Genomic DNA, 21306 nt, shown 5'->3' with positions numbered 1-21306 from the left:
GATGGAAATACAAACACTTTTTTATTATATCATTGAGTATCTAAAAAAAAAAAAAGAATCTGCATATTAATTTCTACAACCATATGCAATTTCAGGGATTCCACGTCTTTGTTTTTCCTGCCTCAACTTCGGACATCCCTGCACAACACGCAACAGTCACAAAAAAAAAAATCAAACCACAAGTGCATGATTAGGCAAAGTCTGTCTTGTGTTTGGCAATGACTTTGAAGCCGAAGTAAACCGTTCCCACGTGCAAATGTGATACTTTGACCCGTGACTGGCTGGCGTTGGTGTAATTCACATTTGTTTTGGACATGTGCACATTTTTAAACATTGGTGATGACAGACGGCATGCTAAAACATGAGGCCTTTATTCCACTAACAAGATGTGCTCTTCACCTCATTTGAGGTGATTATTGATCCCCACAGAGCAGAGAATCCATTGACACAAAACGGGTGGCGAGCCACTGGAATGAGTCAAGTACCCCCGTGACTGATAGAAACGGGGGTGGCGGTCGGAGGGTCACATCTATTACAAAAAATAATTTAGGGATAAAAATGGTGTGCTACAGCGATTGACGAGGTGTTGCGCAAATACAACCAAAGCAGACGTAAGCCACAAACGACATGAAAGACAAATACGATTGTAAAAAAATGGCACAATGAGAACGACGCTAAATAGCGCACCAACGCACGCACGCACGCACTCTGTATGAAAAGAGAGATGCTGACAAAAAAAAAGTAAACTGGCATTCCGATCATTCCATTCTATTGGAAAAGAAGAATTGCGCTGTCTCCAGATGGAAAAACTGGGAGCACTGAGGTAAAACCCGGCGGGCCGGAGATGAATGGTCAACATGGGGCAGTCGCTCTCCAGAGACTAAAGTATTGCCGATTCCCGGAACGTGTTGATCCACCTGTGACGTGCAAATTCAAGTTACTGTGGCAGCCCTCGACTTCTCGTTTACATTTTACCTCTGAGCCGTTTGGACGTCGTCCGCTTTGAAATTGTGGTACAGGGTGTTTTTGTGGTACAGCTTGAAGTTGGACCTTTGGGCCGAGTCCACTTTCAAGACGAAGCCCAAAAGCGGTTGACTCTCCAAGGCGGCCACGTCCTGCGCCACCAAAACGCATCAGAGGAGAGCCCGTGCCCCGTGATGGCGACGGTTCGGCCCGATCCCATCCGCAGCCTACCTCGCTGGCGGCGTAGGTGTACAGAACCTTGTCCTTGATGACGAACCACAAGCGCTTGCCCTGCTTCTTCTTGCCCTTGGACCTCAGCAAGTAGCCGCTCATGGAGGAGTTGTCAGCGCTGGCCGTCACCTGAAAGAGAGGCAGGGCAGAGCAGAGCCGGGCCGGCGTCTTGGTTGGCGTCTTGGAAGGGAGGGAGGGGGCGGGCGCCTCTTTGAGGGCTCACCTCTTTGAGGGCCGCCGGTATCCGCTTGAATTTGCGAGAGAAAGCAAAGGAGGCTTTGGGAACGGCCACTTCGGCGGGATTTTCTTGGCCTGGCCAACAAAGGGCTTGAAGACTCCGAGGCTGAGGAAAAAGCCGCGCGCGGCCGGCGGAAGCAAACCTACTTTGCTGCTCCCGCAGCGCCAGGTAGCAGTGGTCGCACACTCTGGCCAACTGGTTCTTCAGGTACTCCAGGCTCTGCTTGTTGGAGGAACACGACTGGCACACCACCTAGCGGAGGGAAAAGCCAAAGCGTGACGTCACCATGCCCCTTATTAGGCCCAGCAAGGTGCGCGGCGGCGGCGGCGGAAGCGGCCGACCTTGCCGCAGGCTCGGCAGTGGTGGCGCCTCCACGTCAGCGTGAATTCGCAGGTGCAGATCATGCACATGGTGGCGCGCGGGTCGGGGATCCAGATGGGAGCTTTGGCGCCCAGAGAGGAGGAGGAGGCGGTGGCGTTGCTTGCTCGGACCTGCGCGCTCAAAGAAACACAGAGGTGACGGCCCGCGCGCCCGCGCCAACATCGGCGCCGACGACCCCGCGCCGTGGCTGGACTTTTCCGCTACCTCGTCACAGGACTGTCCGGATATGAAAGTGATTTTCTTCTTGGTGTAATCGTCGATGGCTGCGGAAATGGCCCGGAGCCACTCGTCTCTCTCCGACGCCGAACTGGGGCGAAAAAGAGGTTCCAGCGCAAAGCCGCCGCCGCCGAGCCGAGAGGCGGCGAGCCCAAACCTCGCAGAGAGGATGAAGGAGCGCTCCACGCTCTCCACGATGAACTCGTTCTGGCAGGCCTCCTGGCTCGGTCTGCTCACCTGTCACGGTCCACATGGGGGTCAGCCCTCGGCCAGGCGGCGGCGAGGAGGCGGAGCTCTCACCTTCATCCCCGCCAGAGACAGCATGTTGTTGAACTTGAACTGGCCCGACTGAAGGGGCGTGGTGTACAGCAGGCTGTCGTTAAACTGAAGGAAGGAGGAAAGCACAAGCGCCGTTTGGCCTCGCCAAAGCAAAGCAAAGCAAAGCAAAGCAAAGCCACGGCGGCCACGCTCAATGCTCAGAGAAGACGTCGGCGCTACCAAGAAGAACATTCTGGGCTGCATGAGCTTCCTGGACAGCTTGTTGAGGACGCCCTCCTTCAGGAAGATCTAGCACAAAAGACAAGGCAAACGATTGAGAGGGAGGGAGGGATGGAGGTAGGGAGGGAGGGGCGAGCCCGGCGCGACGGATCAAGCGGCTCACCCTTCCGGGCTGGACGATCTCACGGTGGCCGTTTAGGCTGCACTGCACCTGAATCAGCTTCTGGAAGTTGTCCTAGCGCGCCGACAAAATGCAAGACATGGCCGTTGGTTTGCGTGCGCGCCGGTGCGGCGCGGCGCGAGTGCGCTTGCAAGTCGAAGTACGCTCGCTCGCTCGCTCCGTCCGTCCGTGCTGCGGCACCATTTTTGCCAACGGCCATCAGTAGAGGCAGTTTTGAAAGGAGAGTTCCCGGTATCTGGGGCAGGCAGGCAGGCAGCGCCTGGTTTCGGTAGGGTGGTCTCTTACCCCTTGCTTCATGATGTCATTGGCGTGATTGGCCACCTCGCGAACGATTGCCAGAGCATCTGGACGGAGCCAAAGATGAGCGTTGCGGATGAGCCATTCCGTCAGACGTCTTGCGCTTACCTTGCGTGTCTTTGTAATCGGCCGAGTCTTTGGGCAGGTTTTTCAAATAGTCTGCAGAAAACAAAGCGTGGCCTTGTTGCCTTGTTGCCTTGTTGCCTTGCTGCCTTGCTAATTCCTGCTGCCACCTAATCTGGCATCTTAAATCTGCGGGACAATTGTGACGCCACCAGCATTCTTCACATGCACCCGCACCGCACGAATAAGCCCAGCCTCATCCGATTTGCGTCCCGTTAGGCTGAAAACCCTGCGGCTGGCTATTCGCTCAAGCCAAAGGCTTCAGTCCAGAGCAATTCAGAAGACCTCTCTGTGCAGCCGCTTTTCATTGCACCAAAGACGGAAGTGGTACGAGGGAGAAGAAGAATGAAAAGTTGCTCGTAACAGACCAATATGGAGCAATTGAGACGCTGCGCTAAAGCCACTTGAAGGGCATTCCGTCACGTCAGAGTTGCTGAGGTGCGTTGCCACGGCGTGACGCGTCGGAATTTAACCCGAGCTCGCCAAGCGTGTTTTTTCTTTTCGCCGCTAGAGGGCAGCGCGGTGGGTGCCAGTGCAGTGAGCAACCTCCTACCTCGGAGCAGGAGCTGGTACTGAGGAATCCTTTGGATGGGCTTCAGGAGGTAGTGCTTCAGAGCCAAGTTGGCGCACCGAGGACTGGCCTGGGACACAAATATCGAAAGTTGAGCTTTGGCTCGAAAATTGGGGATCAACCCGATGAGGAGGACGGAAATGATCCTGCTGCTAAATATAGGATGCATGCCCACTGAATGAAGTCAACAAGTGAAATGCTCAAATGAAGTCGATGCCAACGTAAACCTTCCGGCTGTTCAAAACAAAGGTCGGCCGCCCAAAGGCGAGGGAGGAGCCATGAGCTTGAAAACCGGTTTCCCGGTCCACAAAGCAAACCGTTTGATCTACCGATAGAAAGTATGCAAGAAAGAAAGAATGCAAGAGAGGGAGTAAGAACGAAAGACAGCACGAAAGAAAGAGGTCAGCGCCCCTTGCGGTGGGTTACCTCAAATTGGCGCACGACAGCAGCGAAGGGCGCGTTCTTCTTGCTCTGCTCTTCCAGTAGCGCCGCATTCTTGTCAAACTCGCGGATGTAGGTGGAGTACATCTTCAGGTAGGGACCTTTCTTCAGGAAGATGTCGGCCACCTGCTCCGTCTGGTCCCTGAAAAGCAAAAAGTTGGCTGGCGCCATTGAGCGGCGGCAAAACGGCGGTCCAGTCCAGCCGACGGCTACCATCGGGCCAGTCGATCCTGCAGCTCTCGCAGCAGGTCCCGGTTGAGTTGGTAGAGTTGCGGCAGGTAGTAGAGGATCCGCTCCAGCAGACGCTCCTCGATCACCGCTTTGCCGTTTTGCCGCGACGCCTCGGCCACGGCGCGCCGGAAGTCCTGCGCTCACCGCAAATTGCCACGTGTGGGGAAATTCCAAACAAACATTCACACGCACGACCTCCGACTGCTCTGCGCCACTTGTTGGGAAGTCAGCGATGGTTCTGACTCACTGACGGGAGCCCGTTCCCGCGCGGCCGATGTGACAAATACTTCCCGTCTGCGGCCGGCGCTGACTCTGGCTGGCTGGCCGGCTGGCTGGCTGGCTGGCCGGCTCACATGACTTTTGACAAAATGTCTCCAGTCCGCAAATGTCAAATCCAAGCACTTAGCACTCAAGTCAAAGCGCAAAAGAAAACGGCCAAAGGAGCGTCACGAGCGCTCGTCCGCGTCCTTCCCCGATTCCGCGGCCGACGTTCATCGAGCGCGAATGGACAAAGGCGTCGCTGGAGAAACGCCCGCCAGAGGCTCTCGCCGCGTCACCGCTTGGAAGAAAAAGGCGGCGGGAAGAGGACTTACCACGTGAAGCAGCTTCAGGACGTCAACAAAGCTAAGGAGCAAAGGCGCAGGGTGAGCGTGCGACGCAAAAGTCGCCGCGTGGCTGAGGCAAAACAAAAGCGTCTTACACTTCCTCCGAGGTCATAATTTCCGTGGCGATGTGACGGAGCTTGCGCTTTCGAGAGACACTTTGGAGCTAGAAAAGGACGAGAGCAAAAAGAAGAAGCAAGCGAGAGCTTTTCACTTTTGGCCGCCGTCACTCACGGATGCAAATATGAGCCGCCTTATTCGAGTTGGACCTGGAGGCCCAAGAGGTCTCCTCACCGCGCTTTGATCCGCTTGCTCGCTGTCTCCTTTACTCGAGAAGGAGCTGTCGTCTTCGTCCTCGTCAGAAAAGGGCACGTCGTCGTCGTCGTCGGAAACGCTGCCGTCCACTTCTCCGTCTAAAGAAATTCTGCCGCCCAAGAACAGTTAGCGCTCAGAGGATGACCAGCGAGCTAGCGAGCGAGCGAGCGAGCGAGCGAGGATGTTTTTTGGGGTTAGGGGAAGCTGCGATCTGTCACTTTTTTCCCTGTTTGTTTTGGGGCCCGCGTCACGTTCGGAGCAGGGCGACCTTTTCCAAAATTGCCACGAGCCCAAAGTTGCCTACGCCGGCCGACAACTTTAGGCACAGAAACAAGGCTAACAGCCAAGTGAGCAAGTGCAGCAATCAGAAGCGTGCGTGTGCACACGCAGTGGTACGTTGACACCCTCTGTGACTCATTGCGAGCCGCTCGACGTGTTTTCCAGCATGCGGCGGCATGACGTGACGCCAAACTAAGCTAAGCTGAGCCGAGCCGCTCAGACGGACTAACCCTAACCCTGACCCTGCACAATTTAGTTGGGCCGCAAAAGCCGTGCTCAAAATTGGAATCTTTTCCTAAGACACTGGCATACAAAAAAGGTCCACGCAGGCAGGCAGGCAGGCAGGCAGGCAGGCAGGCAGGCAGGCAGGCAGGCAGGCAGCCAGGCAGGCAGCCAGGCAGGCAGGCAGGCAGGCAGGCAGGCAGGCAGGCAGGCAGGCAGGCAGGCAGGCAGGCAGGCAGGCAGGCAGGCAGGCAGGCAGGCACCTGTCAAAGTGGGCATTTTGATCCAAATACACCTCCGGTTCCTCATAAATGCCGTCGTCGTCGTAGTAACTCTGCCAGGTGGCGCCGGAGCTCTCGGAGCCGCCAAAGTAGACGTTCTCGTATTCGGAGATCTCTTCGTAGTAGTTCTCGTCGTCCGGCTGGTCCCCGTCCACGCTTTGTTCCACTCCCACCAGGGAGGAGGAGCGCCGGACCGCTCCGGCTCGGTCCGGCCCATCGGGCTCCGGCGCCACGGCTCCTTTGGTCGTGACGGAGAGCTTGAGATCCAGCAGCCTCCTGAAAGAGCCCCTACTTCCTTCCGAACGGACCGAGTCTGTGCCGGAGAAGGACCTGCGCCGAGCGGGCGGGCTGGGGCCGCTTCGGTCACTTCTCGTCACCTCGAAAGGAAGATCCGCCGCCACGGCCTTTCGAGTTTTGGCCCCGACTCCCCATTCTGCGATCGCGGGAGATTCCGTCTCGAGTTTGTCCGAGGCCTCCCGATCACGGCTTCCTTTGCCCTGCGCTCGGTCGACCGACAGCTCGCCGTCGTAGGCCTCGCCGGCGTAGGCCTGGCTGTCCCGGCCCGGGTCTTCTCTGTCCACGTTGCTCGGGAACATGGAGAGCTGCATTTTCCTGGGCGCAGGGGATGGTTTTCTGCCAGACGACGGCGAAGCCGGCAAAGCCGGCAAAGCCGGCAAAGCCGGCGGGGCACCGCTTCCGACGGATGACGACGCGCCGCCTTTCCCTTCCGCCGCCGCTGTCTGCACGTTCACTGTCCTCCCCCCCTCCCAGGTTGGGATCTCCTCCCTGGTCCGGCAGGCCTGCGAGGTGTATTGGAGTCTCCGCGGAACGGGGAGAGGCAGCGGCAGCGGTTGGTGTTGTTGCTCAGAGCCATCATCAGCGCCTTCCTCCGGACCATCCCGGGCGCCAGCGTTTTCCTCCTCGCTCAGCATTCTGAAAAGAAGATGTCCCACCTTCATCGGAGGTCTGGAGGAATTGGAGTTTTCGTCGAAAGCGGCAAAAGTGGGAGGTTTCCGGCTCGGGAGGTGGCCGTTGGCGCTGGAGCCGTGGCTGGCTGCTCTGACTTTTGAATGGTCGGTCGTTCTCTCCGGGGATGCGCTCTTTCCGGTTCTGCCCTTCTCCACGTCTCTCTCCGTTTTGCCGACGTGACTGTCCCGGAGGCAGCGGCACTTTTTCTGGCTGCACAGGCAAATGGGAATAATGGCATCCCAGTTTGGCTTCACGCGCTCACCCGGCGCTCCGTTTTGGCCCGGCGTTTGCGGGCTTTGAGCCGCCGCCGTCGCTTTGGAGTTCAGCTCAGAGAGGCTGGGTTTGGGCGCCAGCGGGGGTTTGCTCTTCCTCCCGGGCCCGGGAGACCGCTGCCACGGGACTTGTTTTTGGCCCGATGAAGGCGTTGCCGGTGGCGGCGGCGGCGGCAGATGGGCCAGACTGGGTTTGGGGGCCAGCGGTGGCTTGCGTCCACCTAAGGAGAGACACGCACACACACATGAGCAAATTTGGGCAACGCAACTGGACAGACAAAGTGTGCTTCACTTTGACAGTGGGTAGCAAGCTGACGGCGGGCGGGATGTTATAAAATGGGATGTTATTAAATATCACAAGGCTTCCTGCACTGGGTCACCCAGCTAATTTGGTGAAGAGGAAGCTGAGTGGCAGAATTTGGTGGGTGGACAATGTGCAGGCGTACTACAGGCTAAATGAAAGACGAGAAAAACCTTCTCTTCCACTCTTCCGACAAGAAACAAACAAAAGTGCTTGGTCCTAAATATTTGTTCCTGTTTGGGAAGAGAGACAGACGGGTAAAGAAAAACGTCAAAATGTTAACACAATGAATTAAGATCTGTCGGATTTTTTAAATGTATTTTTTTCGGAAAAAACTTCAGACGTTTATTTGGTTGGAAAAAAGAAAAAGAAAAGGTGGTCTTGCACGTACCAAATGGTATTTTCTGGGTTTTGGGCGTATATTTTAAGTTGGTTCAAACAATATCTTGTTTCCACTGAAGCTGATCAACTAAAACCAATTGTTCTTTTCTTCTAGATGAATAATGCAAGTGTTTCCTCCACCTGCTGACTGAGCTCAATCCTACAACATTCCATTCCCAAACACATTGCTGCAGCAACAAACGCGGGCGTACCGCCAGACACGACACGCTTTGCTTGAGCAAATGAGGAAGCCAAACACCCAAACGAGTACCCAAACCTGCTCCGGCAAAGGATGAAGCGAAACCCGAACCGCCGCCACTCAACATGTGAAGGACTCCACAAGAAAGGCGAGCAAAATAGCCAGGCCAGGCCAGTCCCGTCCCGGCCAGGCCAGGCCAGACGACATTTGGTCTCGAGCCACAAATGAAGGAAAGTTATGACTTAGAAGCACAGTTCATGGCGTCAAGGGTGACAAGAAAGACCGAGCAACGACAGGGGTGGTGGACTCTTACCTGACTTCATCTTGCCGTCAGTCCAGTCCGTCAGCCAAAATTCATGGCCGGACGCAAACGTCAAGATAAGTTGACGACATTTGCGCGTGGTTATGCTGCGCTGTGCTGTGCTCTGCTCGGGTCCAAGCCGCGACAAGCGAAGGAAGGAAGGCAGCCAGTCAGCCAGCCATCCAGGTAGCCAGCCGCACGGGAGCTTCGGTGGACCGGCTGGGTGAATTTCAACGCTCACTCAACTTCCTACTTGTAGGGACTCCCAACAATACGCAGGGGGCGCCAAAGTGCTCCCAAACGTAGCACCGAGCGTCAATTGTGCCGTGCGGCTATTTCACATGGCCAATCAAAGAGGCAAGGCGCAAAAGAACGTTGGAGGGAGGGAAAAGACATTTATTGCCATGCTGCTCTTCCCAACCAAAAGTTCCAAAGTCGTTCCCAAGCTCCATTTGTGCGCCTCATTGGGCAGGACGTCGCCTCCTCCCAGTCCGTCACGCGTCGGCGACGTAGTCTTTGTCCGGCGACGTGTCGTTGGCGAGCGCCAGCGCCGATCCGTCCGCTTTATTTGCGTTGGAGGCTTCCGGGCTGACCTTTACGCTCTCGCTGCGAGCGGAAGGCAAGGATAAGGATGGCGTCGGTCGGGCGGCGGCGGCGGTCAACTTTGCCCACCTGAATTTGTAATCGGGAGGGAGCCGGACACCCATCCTGTAGTCCTCCCTGGTTCTCAAAATTTGCTTCTGAAGGTCCAAGACGGGGAAGGCGGAGCGACCGCTGGAGACGTAGCCCAAAAACATCAGTCGCCCTCGGATGTACATCTAACACATTGACATTTTGTTACGTTTGACATCATATTGTCCGCTTGGATTCAAAGTGAGCAAGAAGCCAGCGCTCCAGTCAGATGGCTGGAGCGCTCCAGCCAGATGGCTGGAGCGCTCCAGTCAGATGGCTGGAGCGCTCCAGTCAGATGGCTGGAGCGCTCCAGTCAGATGGCTGGAGCGCTCGCTCGCTGGCGCAAAGCCAGACAGACGTCCCCGCCCGGGCTCCACTGACCAGGATCATGCCAGCGGCGACGTTGTGGCGACGCTGCAGGAGAATGTTGTCCACCGGGCAGCCCAGGGCCCCCGTGGACACCTCGTACCTCAGCAGGCGAAAGGAGTCCATCTGGCACTGAACGGCCCGGCCGGCCCGACCCCCAATTAGGAGCGGGAGGAAGCGCCTCCAAGGCACGGTGCGGTCCGCCTTACCTGAGCGCAGGGCATGGTTCGGCTGCGGTTGCACTTGCGGTAGAGCCGCTGGACGGCGTCCTGCTCCGGCGCCGACCCGGGTTTGACGGGCAGCGTGACCACCACCACCAGGATCTGCTGGCTGTGCCGCGGCTGGCCCGTGACGAAGGCGTCGTACTCCGCGTCCAGCAGCACGGGCATCAGCGCCGTGCTGCAGCAGCACCTCCTGGGGGCGGGGCCCGTAAGCTGCTTGAGCAGGGCCGCCCGCAGCAGCAGGGGGCACACGGTGAGCGGCACCGACGGCGCCAGCCGACACCGCACGGGCAAGCGGGGCAGGGCCGCCAGACGCAGGTCGGGATGGTCGGGAAGGATCACCGACCTGCCGAGAGCCGCCACGTCAGACGGCCACCCTTGAAACCACCACGCCGGAGGCGGACTTACTCCTGTTTGATGTTTCCCAGGATGCGAAGGGGTCCGATCTGGATCATACTGTGCTCCTTGGTGTTCTTGGCGGGTACCCTGCAAGAGCGACGAGGCACGTCATGGGCACGCCGCTCCGAGGGAGCGTCGGGAAGACGTGCCTGGTCTTGGGCGGGGCTTCCCGCGGCGTTTTCTTGCCGGGCGACTCCAGTTTGGCCGCCGCCACCGCCGCTTTCTCTTTGGTCTTGCCGCGGGCCCGCTCGGGTGACTTCTTGGCGGGTGGCGCCGACGCGTGCGCCCGCCTCTTGTGCTTGCCCCTGGAGGTCTTGGGCTTTTTCTCGCTGCGCTTCATACCTGCACGTGGGCGCGACGCGGCGGCATGTGACGGCCGGAGATGTTCCGCGACGCGTCGAGCGATGCGTCGAGCACGCGAGCGAGCGGCGGCGGCGGCGGCGACAGGTACCGGTGGCGCTGCGATACAAGTCCAGCCAGGCGTCCAGGATGTCTCGTACTTTTTTGCGCATTTTGGTCAGCTCGCACGTGCCGTGGCATCCTTTGGTCCATGGCGCCGACAGGGTCCCCGCCGACGCCTCCGGGAACGTCTGCTCGGCCTCCTGCGTACGGAGAAACGGCGCCGTTGAGTGGCTGCTGCCCGTTCCTCGGCCGCCGCGCCGTGGCTCTCACCGCTTCCTTGGCCGAGTAGGGGAGGGCCGGGAGAGGGAGCTGGACCTTGTTGTCTTCGCACTTGAAGCACAGCACAGCCGACGTGCCGCTCAACAGACGCAGCGAGATGCCCTTTGCCAGCTGCCACACAGCCACACCCACAGATTGCAGCTTTTCACACGGTCCGTCAGCTGAGGGAATTCCAGGGCTGACCTTGACCACAATCTCGTCCTGTTCTCGGTCCGTCTTCCAGCACCACTCCTTCTTGAGGTTGCCTTCCCGGTCGCACGTGAAGCCGCCGTGCCGGTCCCACAGGGCCGTCACCGCCGAACTGCGAGGACATCCATCCCTTTGTTCAAGGCGGGAAAACAAAGACGCGGACGGAGGCGCGGCGACCACCTGTCGGGGTGCGAGGCGGAACCGTGGCCGAACGCGGTGACGGTGGCCAAGACCGCCGACGCGTGGCTGTCGGCAAAGACGTTGGTGCAGAAGCCCCCCGCCGGGAGAGCCCAGGGGCTGTGGCAGACGGCCATGTTGCCCGACGGGTAGCTGAGGGGGCGGGGTTAAGGGCCGGCCATCATCATCATCGGTTTAAAGTCCGCTTTCCAGGCGCCGCTGGGTTGGCCCACGCTTTCCTGGCGGAAGGGGCCAAAGCGGCGCAAAGGATACTAGATGAAGGAGCTTCCGTCGGTGGACCTGCAGTGGAGCTTCTTGAGCGGCGGCGGCGGCGTCCGCCGAGGCGTGGGCTCGGCGGCTTCGCTGGCCGCGCTTAAGACGCTACGGCTCCTCATTCCGGCCTTGGCGTCCACGTAGTGGCGGAGGATGGGAGAACTCGGCACCTGGCCCAACACTCGCCGCTTGATGCTGGAGGACGGACGCGTTGGCGTTAGGGTGGGAACACACCGCGCGTGAGTGACGTTACAACTTGAAATATTCAATACGCTCCGTTTCAATTGGACCTAAGGTGATGGATGAGCTGGAGCTGGAGCTACTGACACGCAAAAGTACGGAGTGGAGAAGGGACTGACTGCAAACTGTTGCTGGCCTGGAGTCGCTCCACCACCCACTGGCACAAACCCCTGGGAGGAGGCGTGTCTTCACCCAAGGCCTGGAGCGGCAAAGCCAACCAATCTGGACACAGCGCCACAGCGCTCACAAGACGACATACGAACGAGTGGGACGACGACAGAGCGGCGGCGGCGGGACCTACCTGGATCTCGACAGCCGCCGGGGATCATCTCGTCCGTCGGCGTGGGACTGACGGCTGCCGCGGGCAGCCACGTGCGACCGCCCGTGAGTTTTCATTTACAAAAAGCAGGGCGCCCAAAGCTCGCGGCGTGTACTTACCGGATGCTTCATCGGCGGCGGCATCGTCATCTGACAAGGAAAACACAAAATGCGGCAAATGGAGTGGGGCTGGAGAGCGGCGGCGGCGGCGCCAGCGGCGCCAGTGGGCCTGACCTGTTACGTCTTGGTTTGCTTTGAAGCTTTTCTTGGGGGACTTTTTCCTCCTGGCCGCCCTGCGCGGGGCCGCATCTTTGGCCGGCGGGGGCGGCTTGAGCGCCGCCTCGGCCGAGTAGTTGAAGAGGTGGCCCACCTGCAGGGAGGCGCCCCGGTGGCGGTGCAGCAGGCGGCCCAATTCGTTCAGCAGGCGGGGGGCGGCCCGCTTCTGGCTGGCCAGCGGGTCCTCGCTCTCGTCGTCCGTCGACTCATCTTCGCACGTTTCCCCGTTGGCCGAGGTCTCGGCGAGACAGTCGCTCTTGACTTTTTTCAGGAGCTTCAATTGTTTGCCATTTTCAGCCCTGAAAATGACCGACGACAAAAAACATTCAACGGGCACAACATCCCGAGCGCAAACGTCGGACGCGTCCCAAGCGCAGCCCACTTCAGCTGCCACAGCGACACCAAGCGGCGGAAGGCAGCCCAACTTGACAATGAACCGTTTTGGAGGAGGAGGAGGAGGAGGGCAAAGTTCTCATTTTTGCGCGTGTATTTTGGCAGGAAAATGGCTACGGTGGCCCAGCGTGCAGGTGTCGTCCGAAAGGCTGCAGTGCGCGAGACGTACCTTTTTTCCTTCTTGTCCTCTTTGGGTTTCCCCGCAGTGGCAACTTTGCCCTTCTTACTTCGCAGTGGTGCAGGCTACAAGGTTGGCAAGCAGAGGACAATTTACAAGTCCAGCAAGCAAGCAAGCAAGCCAGCACGCCAGCCAGCCGGTTGACGGAAAGCAAGCGCCCTCACCTGGTCGAAGAAATAGATGGGGTAAGGAGGGAAGAGCGTCAAGGAAGTCATGTGGAGGAGGCGACAAGCGAGCTGAGCTTTGGACGATTACGGCGACTTCTCTCACGAGTGCTGGCGGCCCGCGTCACTCGCGTCACCAAGCGATACAAAGCGGACATCGTCACAACACTTCCACGCCCGGCCGGCCCGGTGCGACTCCACTGTGGTCAGGTCACCACGGATGGAACGCGAGGAGGCCCCGGCGGAAGCTCGCGTACTTGGAGGACGGACAGACGGACAGACAGACAGACAGACAGACAGACAGACGGACAGACGGACGGACAGACGGACAGACGGACAGACGGACAGACGGACAGACGGACGTCACCTAGCTGCCACGCCGAAGCAGTGCCGCGGCAAGTCTACAGAGGGCGCTGCAGGACAAGAAAACGTGTTGCTGTGCATATGCGGTTGCATGGCTAAATAAAACAACTCAAACTCGCATAGTAAATCTAGCAAAAACTCAACTGAATTAAAGCCAAAACAAATCATTCCAACCGAGATACACTAACAAAGCCACTATGAAAAGAATGAGGGCAAACTATTATATAACCCTTCAATAGTGACCATTTTCACGGGGAAGGCTTTCAACACCTCCACTTTGTGCCGTGCCAGTGCCGCGCCGCGCCGCGCCGCTTTGAGGCGTCCCCTTCAAGCCAGCGCAGCCTCGCCAGCAGCATCAAGTCTTTGCGGCGTCCCAAAGATGCTCGGGCCACCCATCTCCAGGGCGACGCACGTCACGAATGTCCTACGGGTAAATCAATCAGATGGGAAATGACACGGAACGTCGCTTTCGGCAGAAGAAACGCAACAGAGGGACGATGGATGGATGGATGGATGGATGGATGGATGGATGGATGGATGGATGGATGGATGGATGGATGGATGGATGGATGGACGGACGGACGGACGGACGGACGGACGGACGGACGGACGAGACTGTGTGTAATTACAAGCGCAGTCCGTTCACCATTTGTCTTTCCACTATAAGAAGTAGTCCAATTTTATTTCAGTCCTTGAGTCGACAACTCTAGAAAAATCCTTGCATTGTGGCAGAAGCACATTCCGCCACAACGTAGGAAATATTCGATGACTCGATGAAGTCCCCGAGTCAACGTGTACTTCTAAATGGGCCACAATGAAGAGTAATGCGAGCATTGTTTCTTACCTCAGCAGCAATGTTGGCTCGGGACTTTTGGACGTACGTGTTCATTTGCGCGGAGAGCTTCTACCCTTCGCTTTGGTCATCCACACACACGAACCATCTCTGCAGCCAGCTCACAATTTTCATCTCACTGGGAAAGCATTGGACACTTCCTTTTGCGTACGCCATCAAAACGACAAAAGTCATCTTTGAGTTACACCGTCAAGCAGAACCATAATGATTCATTTCCTAAAAGCGGCGTCAATCTGTGTTAACGTGTTGCCCGAAACCCTTGCGTAATGACTGAAAGAAATCCTGCTTCCACAAATCAGATTCCATGCGGTAACATACTGGTTACTTGAGTTCTGTTATACGAGTACGCTTCTAGAAGAGTACATGTTATTCTAAATGGAGATACCATTCAGGACGATTAACGCCCAGCGTTTTTCAAATTATTAGCCACTTTAGTACGTGCCTTGGTTGGCTGGCATTTGACCTTTTGACGGTAACCTCGTCCGAACAGAGGAGTGACGCCTGAGACGGTTACCTAGCTTTTCAATTTTCAATGAACATATATATATATATATGTTAACATCGCAAAAGTTGCAGTTAAACCAATTAACTGCAACTTTTGCGATGTTTTCTGGGAGACCAGACGAGGTGCGTTGTTTGTTAGCTTTTCCTTCTTCTTTGCATGTTAGCTAGCGTTAGCAGGAGAAGCGAAGGGAAACAAGTGACAACTTGACAGGCTTCCGCTTCTTTCCGACCGGACAACGCTTCACGGTTTGTGGCGCAAAACGTAACGCATACATTTAGGGCTGTCACCTGGATTTACTGGTAGTTATAAAGGCTGTGTCGCACGCCGGCTCTTGTGCCTTCGATAGCTCAGTTGGTAGAGCGGAGGACTGTAGAGGCTGACTGCTGAAATCCTTAGGTCGCTGGTTCAAATCCGGCTCGAAGGAATTTTTTTTCTTTCCGCCCTCCGTTAGTTACGTTAGGCGTCGCCATGTTTACAAATCGCAGCAGCATGTTTTAATTTAAAGCAAAGCAGATTTGGCAAACGTAGTCAGATACTTGTTTGTGCAGAAAGACAGTAAGAGCACTGAGTAAAGGTTAAAGAAAAAAAAAAAAAGCACAAGGGTGCGTTGCACTCCAGGACAATTTTTTTTCTATTTTTTTTTACCGTAAATCACATATAGTGCCTATAACTTTTATTCCTCAGAAAAAAAACCATCAGCACAAAAAAAATCTTACTACCTTGCATAGATGTCATGCTGCCCCAAAACAAAACAAACACAAAAACTGGACGTTTTGCTGCAATCTACATTTTGAAAAGTGACATGTACAGTGTAGCCAAGACAAAAGGTGTGAAATGAAGAAGAGATACTGAATGGCATTTTTTGGTCTAAAACGTTGGCATATTCAATCTGCAATGTAACGTCGTTTGTAAATTGTTTGCTGGCCTTGAGCAAAAATGACACTTTTAAATGCGAAAAATCAGAATGTGAATTCAGTAATAAACTGCCAAAAGCAGACATTGACACAATTCTTTTCAAAGTTGTATTTGCTGGCTACATACAGTCGTGATCCCCGATGTGTCATTTCATACAACAGCATTTGAAATATCAAAGTGGAAGGACAGCAAAGTACAATGGCTGAGGTAGATGTGAGGCCATACTAAGTGAACGGGAATAGCCACGACGTCACCCAAGATTAGGAGCAAACGCCGCCGTCGAGGAGACTTTGGCGCGCCAGACAGCGAGCCAGGCGAGACGAGAACCAAAATGCCGCTCGCGTGACGACCACGCTGACTGAATTTGGACTTGTTGACCGATGAAAACGAGAGCAAATGCGCTCGACTAGAAACTCCAAAGCGCCTCTTCATTTTCATCCAGCAAAACCAGAGGACCAACGTCATCACGTGCTCCGAGTCCCGACGCCGTTTGAATTTTCCTCTTTGGCGCTACCATCAGACTCCCAGACGGACGGCGGAGGTGAGTAAAAGTAAGCGGACAGACAGCTTGTGACTAAGGCCAGAGGAAAAGCGGGCTGCCCGACACAGGAGGGCTCAATTATGAGCCAGTGGTCGGCGCCCTTCATTCGTGGCGACAGCGCTTCCTGGGCGACGGAGGCGACTCCAGCGAGAAGGCGGTCGGAGAGACGGGACGGGATTCCGGGATGTACTCCGTCTGATATTTGTCGATGTAAGGCTTGGCCACGGTCCACACCTGCCAGGATTTGACAAAAGAGGTCAACGGACGGACGGACGGACCGACGCCGGTAACGGCGCACTCGCCTTCTGGTCCAGCAGGAGACGATGCACGGCCTCGATGTCCGGGGACATGAATCGGTCCTTAATCCAGGGCCTGCGAGGCACGCAAGTGGAGCAGTGGGTAAATATTGACGGGCCTCCGGCTCCCGTCCAGCGTGGCCGCCGTACCTTGGCCCTCCCTGGTGTGTTTGACTTACTTGACCACGCTGCGCACCAGGTCGTAGACCTTTTCCAGCGGCGTGGTGGTGCGCAGCGGGCGGAGGAACTCGATGCCCTGGCAGGCCGCCAACAGCTCAATGGCCAGAACTGAGCACAGCAGACGGCGCCGCCGTTTTGGGAGCGAGCACAGTGACACAACGTGTCACACTTTAGAGCCATCCAGCTTCACCTCCGCTAGACGTTTCCCTACCTTGCTCCACGTGCTCTACCACCCTCAGGGCCTTGCGGGCTGCCCAGCCCCCCATGGAGACGTGGTCCTCCGTGGCGGCGCTAGTGGACAAGGAGTCCACAGAGGAAGGATGGCACAAAGCTTTATTCTCTGAAACTGGATACGGAAAATTAGGGAGGAGGTCGAGCTCAATGGGCGGGCGGGGGCGAAGGCACGTGGGGGGGAGCCCCTAGCACCCACCCACCCAAAGCGGCAGCCGTGCAATGCGCGATCATGAAGCCCGAGTTGAGCCCCCCTTCGTTGACCAGGAAGGCCGGCAGCTCGCTCAGCGACGGGTTGCACAGCCTCTCGATCCTCCTCTCGCTGATGGAGGCCAGCTCGTGGATCCCGATGGCCAGAAAGTCCAGAGCCTGATAGCGAGCCAGGCCAAGGCTGAAGGGACCGAGCGGAAAAACATTGGCTGTTTGAAGTCGTTAGCTTGCAACCTACCTTGGCCGGGTACTCGCCGTGGAAGTTGCCGCCCGAGATGGTCTCCCTTCTTTCGGCAAACACCATCTGGTACAGCCAATAGGAAAAAGGCATACTCCCTCCGCGAGGCCCATTTCGCGAGACAAGGATACGGGGTTGTCCGTGGCGCTGTTGATTTCGGTGTTGATGATGTTCAAGACAAACTGGATGGTGTCGTTGGCAATGCCGTGGACCTTGGAGCGGATGGGGAACAAAAGGCAGGGCGATGGAAGGAAGAACGCAGGCAAACGACAGCGGTTGTCAACCGGCGGTTAGCGGCCCCTAGCGGCCCGTGGCGGTATTGCAGGCGGTCGCTCCGCCAAATCGGAAAATGATTGGAACGTTTTTCAAAATGAAATGGATTCATTCATGAGACTTGATTCAGTTTCTGGCTCATTTGTGAAATGATGCCCAAAATAGACATGCAAAGAAATAGCTTGTCTCTCCTCCTTCGGTGCAAAAGCCCTGCTGGAAAAGATGAGTGGGACGGCGCTTTACCTGAGGACAGCAACGCATGGTGTAAGCGTCCTGGACTCTGTCGCAGAAGCGGTGGCTCTCTGGACAGGCACAAAAGGCATTTTCAAAGCAGGCAGGGAGCATAGATCTGCTGCTGCTGCTGCTGCTGCTGCTGCTGCTGCTGCTACTTCTTCAGCTTCCGCCACCCACCGGCAATCTCGGACGGATGATGATCAGAGTCCAGCAGCGAGCGGAAGCGCAGGGCCACCTCCGTTTGTCCCGGGTGGGGCCTCAGCGAGTGAATGTCTGCGCAAACAACCCACCTTGACACTCGGGCGGGCAACCTGCTGAGGCGGTGCCGACCGGGCGGGCAGGCCGGCGCTGTCTCACCGCTGTCAAAGGCCTTGGTGGTTCCCTTCAGCACCTCCAAGGTGAGCGCGGCGATGATGTCGGCCTGGCGGGCCACGCCCTGGGCCCGCTCCACCGCCTCCGCACCGAGCGAGGTGATCATCTGGGTGCCGTTGATCAGAGCCAGGCCCTGCCGGGAGGTCGAGGAACACGCGCGCTGTGTCGGAAGGATGCCACGGAAAGCGAGGGAGGGAGCGAGCGGCCGGCCGGCCCGCCCGCCCGCCTACCCGCCTGAGCCCGCTTTTGACAATCTTTGGGACTAAACTTTCAAGGTCCATAGCAGACTCTGTACTGTGACCAGGCCCCCACAAAAGCCATCAAACGGAAGAGTAGATTATCTCCTCTTATCCCCCCCCCCCCCCCTCATTTGGAGTCAACTTCTCAGTCGGGACGGATGACGCAATGCGGTCCCGGTGGACTCGGCCGAGGTCCTTGTCTTTGCATGCAAATATCAACGTGAGCGCTTGTTTTGCAACATTACCTCTTTGGGCTTGAGCGATATTGGCTTTAGCCCGTGGGCCTCCAGGACCTGCTCGTAGATAAAAGGAGAGAGACGTGGAGGGTCGAGGGTCGTCAAAGGCAAACATGCTTTGCTGCCGGCCAGAGGAGACGGCGGGGGGGGGGGGGGGCGGCTTACGTATTTGGCGTCGGCCCAACCGCTCTTGGGGGACCACATTTTGCCCTCGCCCATCAGCCCCAGGGCCAAGTGAGCGAGCGGCGCCAGGTCTCCGCTGGCGCCCACCGTGCCCTTCTCGGGGACGAAGGAGAGGCAGGAAGCTGCAACGGGAGCCCCGCCCGCCCGCGTCAGCCAATCGCCTAAGCCCGAGTCAAATCAAATGGCTGACCGTTGAAGGCCTGGACCATGGCGTGAAGCGTCTCCAGAGAGATGCCGCTGTGGCCTTTGGCCAGAACGTTGATCCTCAATGCCAGCAGCATGCGGGTCCTCTCCGGGCTCAGCGGGTTGCCCACCCCTGCGCGACACCGGCACGTTGCGTTCAACAATTTGGCAGCTCGTCAAAATGTCTCTTTTTCCGCATGCAACGGTGTCTGTCTGGCGTACCTGCCGAGTGCGAGCGCACCAAGTTCTCTTGCAGCTCCCTGCACAAAACAGGGAATCAAGCTCAAAAACGAAACTTAAACTTGAGCTCGGTCCGCTTTTTGCTCCGGACGTTTGAAGGGGAAACTTTTTCTTGTGGTTTTTACTTGAGTTTGCTGACAGGAATGACGGTTCGAGCAAACTTGCCAAAACCCGTGGTGATCCCGTAAACGACTGCGGACAAGAAAGGACCAAGGCAAGTGAGCTGGATGTTTTCCTTTGTGACTGCTGACGTGACCTAGTGTACCTTTGTTTTCCTTGACGATGGTGTCCAAAAGCTCTCGGGATTGCACAACTTTCCTCTCGGCCTCCGGGGCCAACTGACAAGCAAAAGGCGAGAGTCAAAGATCAGCGCTGTGGAGAGAGAGAGCCTGTTTGGATGGTGACTCACCGTTATCTTGTAGAGGCCTCTGCCCAAGTTGACCAAGTCGGTCGAGGTCAGGCTGTTGCCATCCAGGCAAATAGACTGCAGAGCAAACAAAAGTCAAATGATTGGGCGCAAAAAAAATGGGGGAGGGGGCGGGCGGGCGGCCTTACATCTTCAGGTTCTCGGTAAGCCGCTGTGCTATTTGGTTGGCGTCGTTCATGTAAGGATAACACATGACCCTGTTGAAACGTTATTCGACGCCTAACAACAACGGCGGCGGCGGCGGCGGCGGCGGCGGCGGCGGCAATGGATACAGATGGGAAACTCCGGGCGCGCACGGGATGAAGTCGGGGCACATGGTGTCGCCTTCGATGGCTGCAAGCACAACAACAGCACAGCGTTTTTCCTCGCTCGGGCAAAATCGGCAAACCGTGAAAAAAGTCGCCACACACACACCGACACACGTTTTCAGAACTTTGGCCCACCCAGCACGTTCAAAGTCATAAGGATACGGCGCGAGCGACACCGCACCGTGCGTGCGTGCGTGCGTGCGTGCGTGCACGCAGCCACCGTTTTCCTCACCCAGCTCGACGAAGTCATTGTCCTCCAGGACGTCGTCGATGGTGTCGTCGGCGTCGAGCAGGCCGAGCCCCTGGCACCTGCGCACCACCAAGCGGGCGTCCTTGAGCGCCGGGAGGCCGCCGTTGTCCGGCTTGTTCTTGGTGTAGCGCTTGAGAGCTTCGTGGCCGAGCCAGCGGATGGTGGACGAGCTGTCCCGGCACGGCACCGTCAGCCACTCGTCTCGGACGTGGACGGTGAAGCGAGGCATGGCTGGCGCACTGAGTGCCGAGGGGGTCGCAGAGCTCCACAAGGTACCTACCGGCGGCACAGCGGACGCGACCAATCAGACGCCTCAGCGGCTGGGCGCGGCCACGCCGTTGACACGCCCCTTTCCTCCGTTGTTGGGACAAGAGAGCAAAAATCCAAACTTTTGGAAAATACCGCAGGTGTTGTCATTCTATAGCGGGGGTCCATCAGAACGGTGGCCAACCAAAGGGACTAGCCTGCGGGCTGATTCTGCAAATTGTGATGAGATTGGACGTGAAGTAGCTCAAAAAGGTCAACGATGTCAAATGAACTGCATGCTTAGGTCTTAAAATTATGAAGAAATATCCAAAAGCTTGAAACGTACAAAATAAGTGACCTCTAATTACCATAATCATTAAAAAAACAAAACAATTATCAATGACCCAACTACTCTTCCTCGTTACTATTACAATCAAATTACAAAGTACAGTATATACGTACTACATACTCTGTAAAGCGTTAATGACACTTGGGCGCCCTCAAGTGGTCGCAAGAGCCTAAGCAGGTGCTTTGCCCCCTCCCTCCTCTCTCTCTTTCTCTCTCCCTCTCTCTCTCTTCTCTCTCCTCTCTCTCTCTTCTCTCTCCCTCTCTCTCTCTTCTCTCTCCCTCTCTCTCTCTCTCTCCTCTCTCCTCTCTCTCTCCTCCTCTCTCTCTTCTCTCTCTTTCTCTCTCTTTCTCTCTCTTTCTCTCTCTCTCTTTCTCTCTCTTTCTCTCTCTTTCTC

The 21306-nt window shown here is 56.7% G+C and overlaps 3 protein-coding genes and 1 non-coding gene across 6 annotated transcripts in view; 1 reads left to right on the top strand and 3 right to left on the bottom strand.

Moving 5' to 3' along the window:
* Positions 1-2: 2 nt before the first annotated feature.
* On the bottom strand, positions 3-8751 carry LOC133156990 (FYVE, RhoGEF and PH domain-containing protein 6-like). Its single transcript, XM_061283168.1, has 21 exons — positions 8506-8751; positions 6053-7532; positions 5268-5397; positions 5072-5139; positions 4965-4995; positions 4354-4505; positions 4126-4282; positions 3682-3769; positions 3114-3164; positions 2994-3052; positions 2691-2762; positions 2528-2596; positions 2330-2413; positions 2187-2266; positions 2018-2120; positions 1774-1923; positions 1579-1684; positions 1418-1506; positions 1195-1323; positions 976-1115; positions 3-917 (listed from the first exon to the last, which is right to left on the bottom strand). Exons 1-21 carry the CDS (start codon positions 8513-8515, stop codon positions 881-883), a joined length of 3285 nt encoding a protein of 1094 aa, XP_061139152.1. The 5' UTR covers positions 8516-8751; the 3' UTR covers positions 3-880.
* Positions 8752-8868: 117 nt separating this feature from the next.
* On the bottom strand, positions 8869-13548 carry LOC133156991 (uncharacterized protein C3orf20-like). Its single transcript, XM_061283170.1, has 17 exons — positions 13041-13548; positions 12868-12941; positions 12264-12604; positions 12150-12179; positions 12013-12066; positions 11831-11933; positions 11472-11666; positions 11202-11351; positions 11016-11133; positions 10824-10943; positions 10603-10753; positions 10301-10493; positions 10161-10238; positions 9741-10098; positions 9547-9663; positions 9166-9311; positions 8869-9099 (listed from the first exon to the last, which is right to left on the bottom strand). Exons 1-17 carry the CDS (start codon positions 13089-13091, stop codon positions 8988-8990), a joined length of 2391 nt encoding a protein of 796 aa, XP_061139154.1. The 5' UTR covers positions 13092-13548; the 3' UTR covers positions 8869-8987.
* Positions 13549-15097: 1549 nt separating this feature from the next.
* Positions 15098-15185, top strand: trnay-gua (transfer RNA tyrosine (anticodon GUA)). Its single transcript is given in 2 exon segments — positions 15098-15134; positions 15150-15185. It is a non-coding gene; the product is annotated as a tRNA-Tyr (tRNA).
* Positions 15186-15769: 584 nt separating this feature from the next.
* The window catches only part of hal (histidine ammonia-lyase), a 9248-nt gene continuing 3711 nt past the window's right edge, over positions 15770-21306 (bottom strand). The window contains exons 1-21 of one of the 3 annotated variants that reach the window (XM_061283173.1): positions 20720-21134; positions 20300-20593; positions 20032-20092; positions 19888-19915; positions 19742-19816; positions 19598-19670; positions 19458-19524; positions 19315-19352; positions 19100-19225; positions 18892-19031; positions 18736-18783; positions 18237-18384; positions 18057-18152; positions 17889-17947; positions 17504-17584; positions 17373-17438; positions 17128-17293; positions 16905-17039; positions 16693-16801; positions 16520-16589; positions 15770-16451 (exon numbers count right to left, since the gene is read on the bottom strand). In XM_061283173.1, the coding sequence (XP_061139157.1) occupies positions 16320-16451; positions 16520-16589; positions 16693-16801; positions 16905-17039; positions 17128-17293; positions 17373-17438; positions 17504-17584; positions 17889-17947; positions 18057-18152; positions 18237-18384; positions 18736-18783; positions 18892-19031; positions 19100-19225; positions 19315-19352; positions 19458-19524; positions 19598-19670; positions 19742-19816; positions 19888-19915; positions 20032-20092; positions 20300-20546 (1965 nt within the window). In that variant the 5' untranslated portion in view covers positions 20547-20593; positions 20720-21134 and the 3' untranslated portion in view covers positions 15770-16319. Of the gene's footprint in view, positions 16452-16519; positions 16590-16663; positions 16802-16904; positions 17040-17127; positions 17294-17372; positions 17439-17503; positions 17585-17888; positions 17948-18056; positions 18153-18236; positions 18385-18735; positions 18784-18891; positions 19032-19099; positions 19226-19314; positions 19353-19457; positions 19525-19597; positions 19671-19741; positions 19817-19887; positions 19916-20031; positions 20093-20299; positions 20594-20719; positions 21135-21306 lie in introns of those variants that run through there. The other 2 variants (XM_061283171.1, XM_061283172.1) reach the window with 2 other exon arrangements.

The sequence above is a fragment of the Syngnathus typhle genome, linkage group LG7, assembly GCF_033458585.1.
Source record: "Syngnathus typhle isolate RoL2023-S1 ecotype Sweden linkage group LG7, RoL_Styp_1.0, whole genome shotgun sequence".
Taxonomy (NCBI): domain Eukaryota; kingdom Metazoa; phylum Chordata; class Actinopteri; order Syngnathiformes; family Syngnathidae; genus Syngnathus; species Syngnathus typhle.
This window is presented reverse-complemented; position numbering and strand designations above follow the sequence as displayed.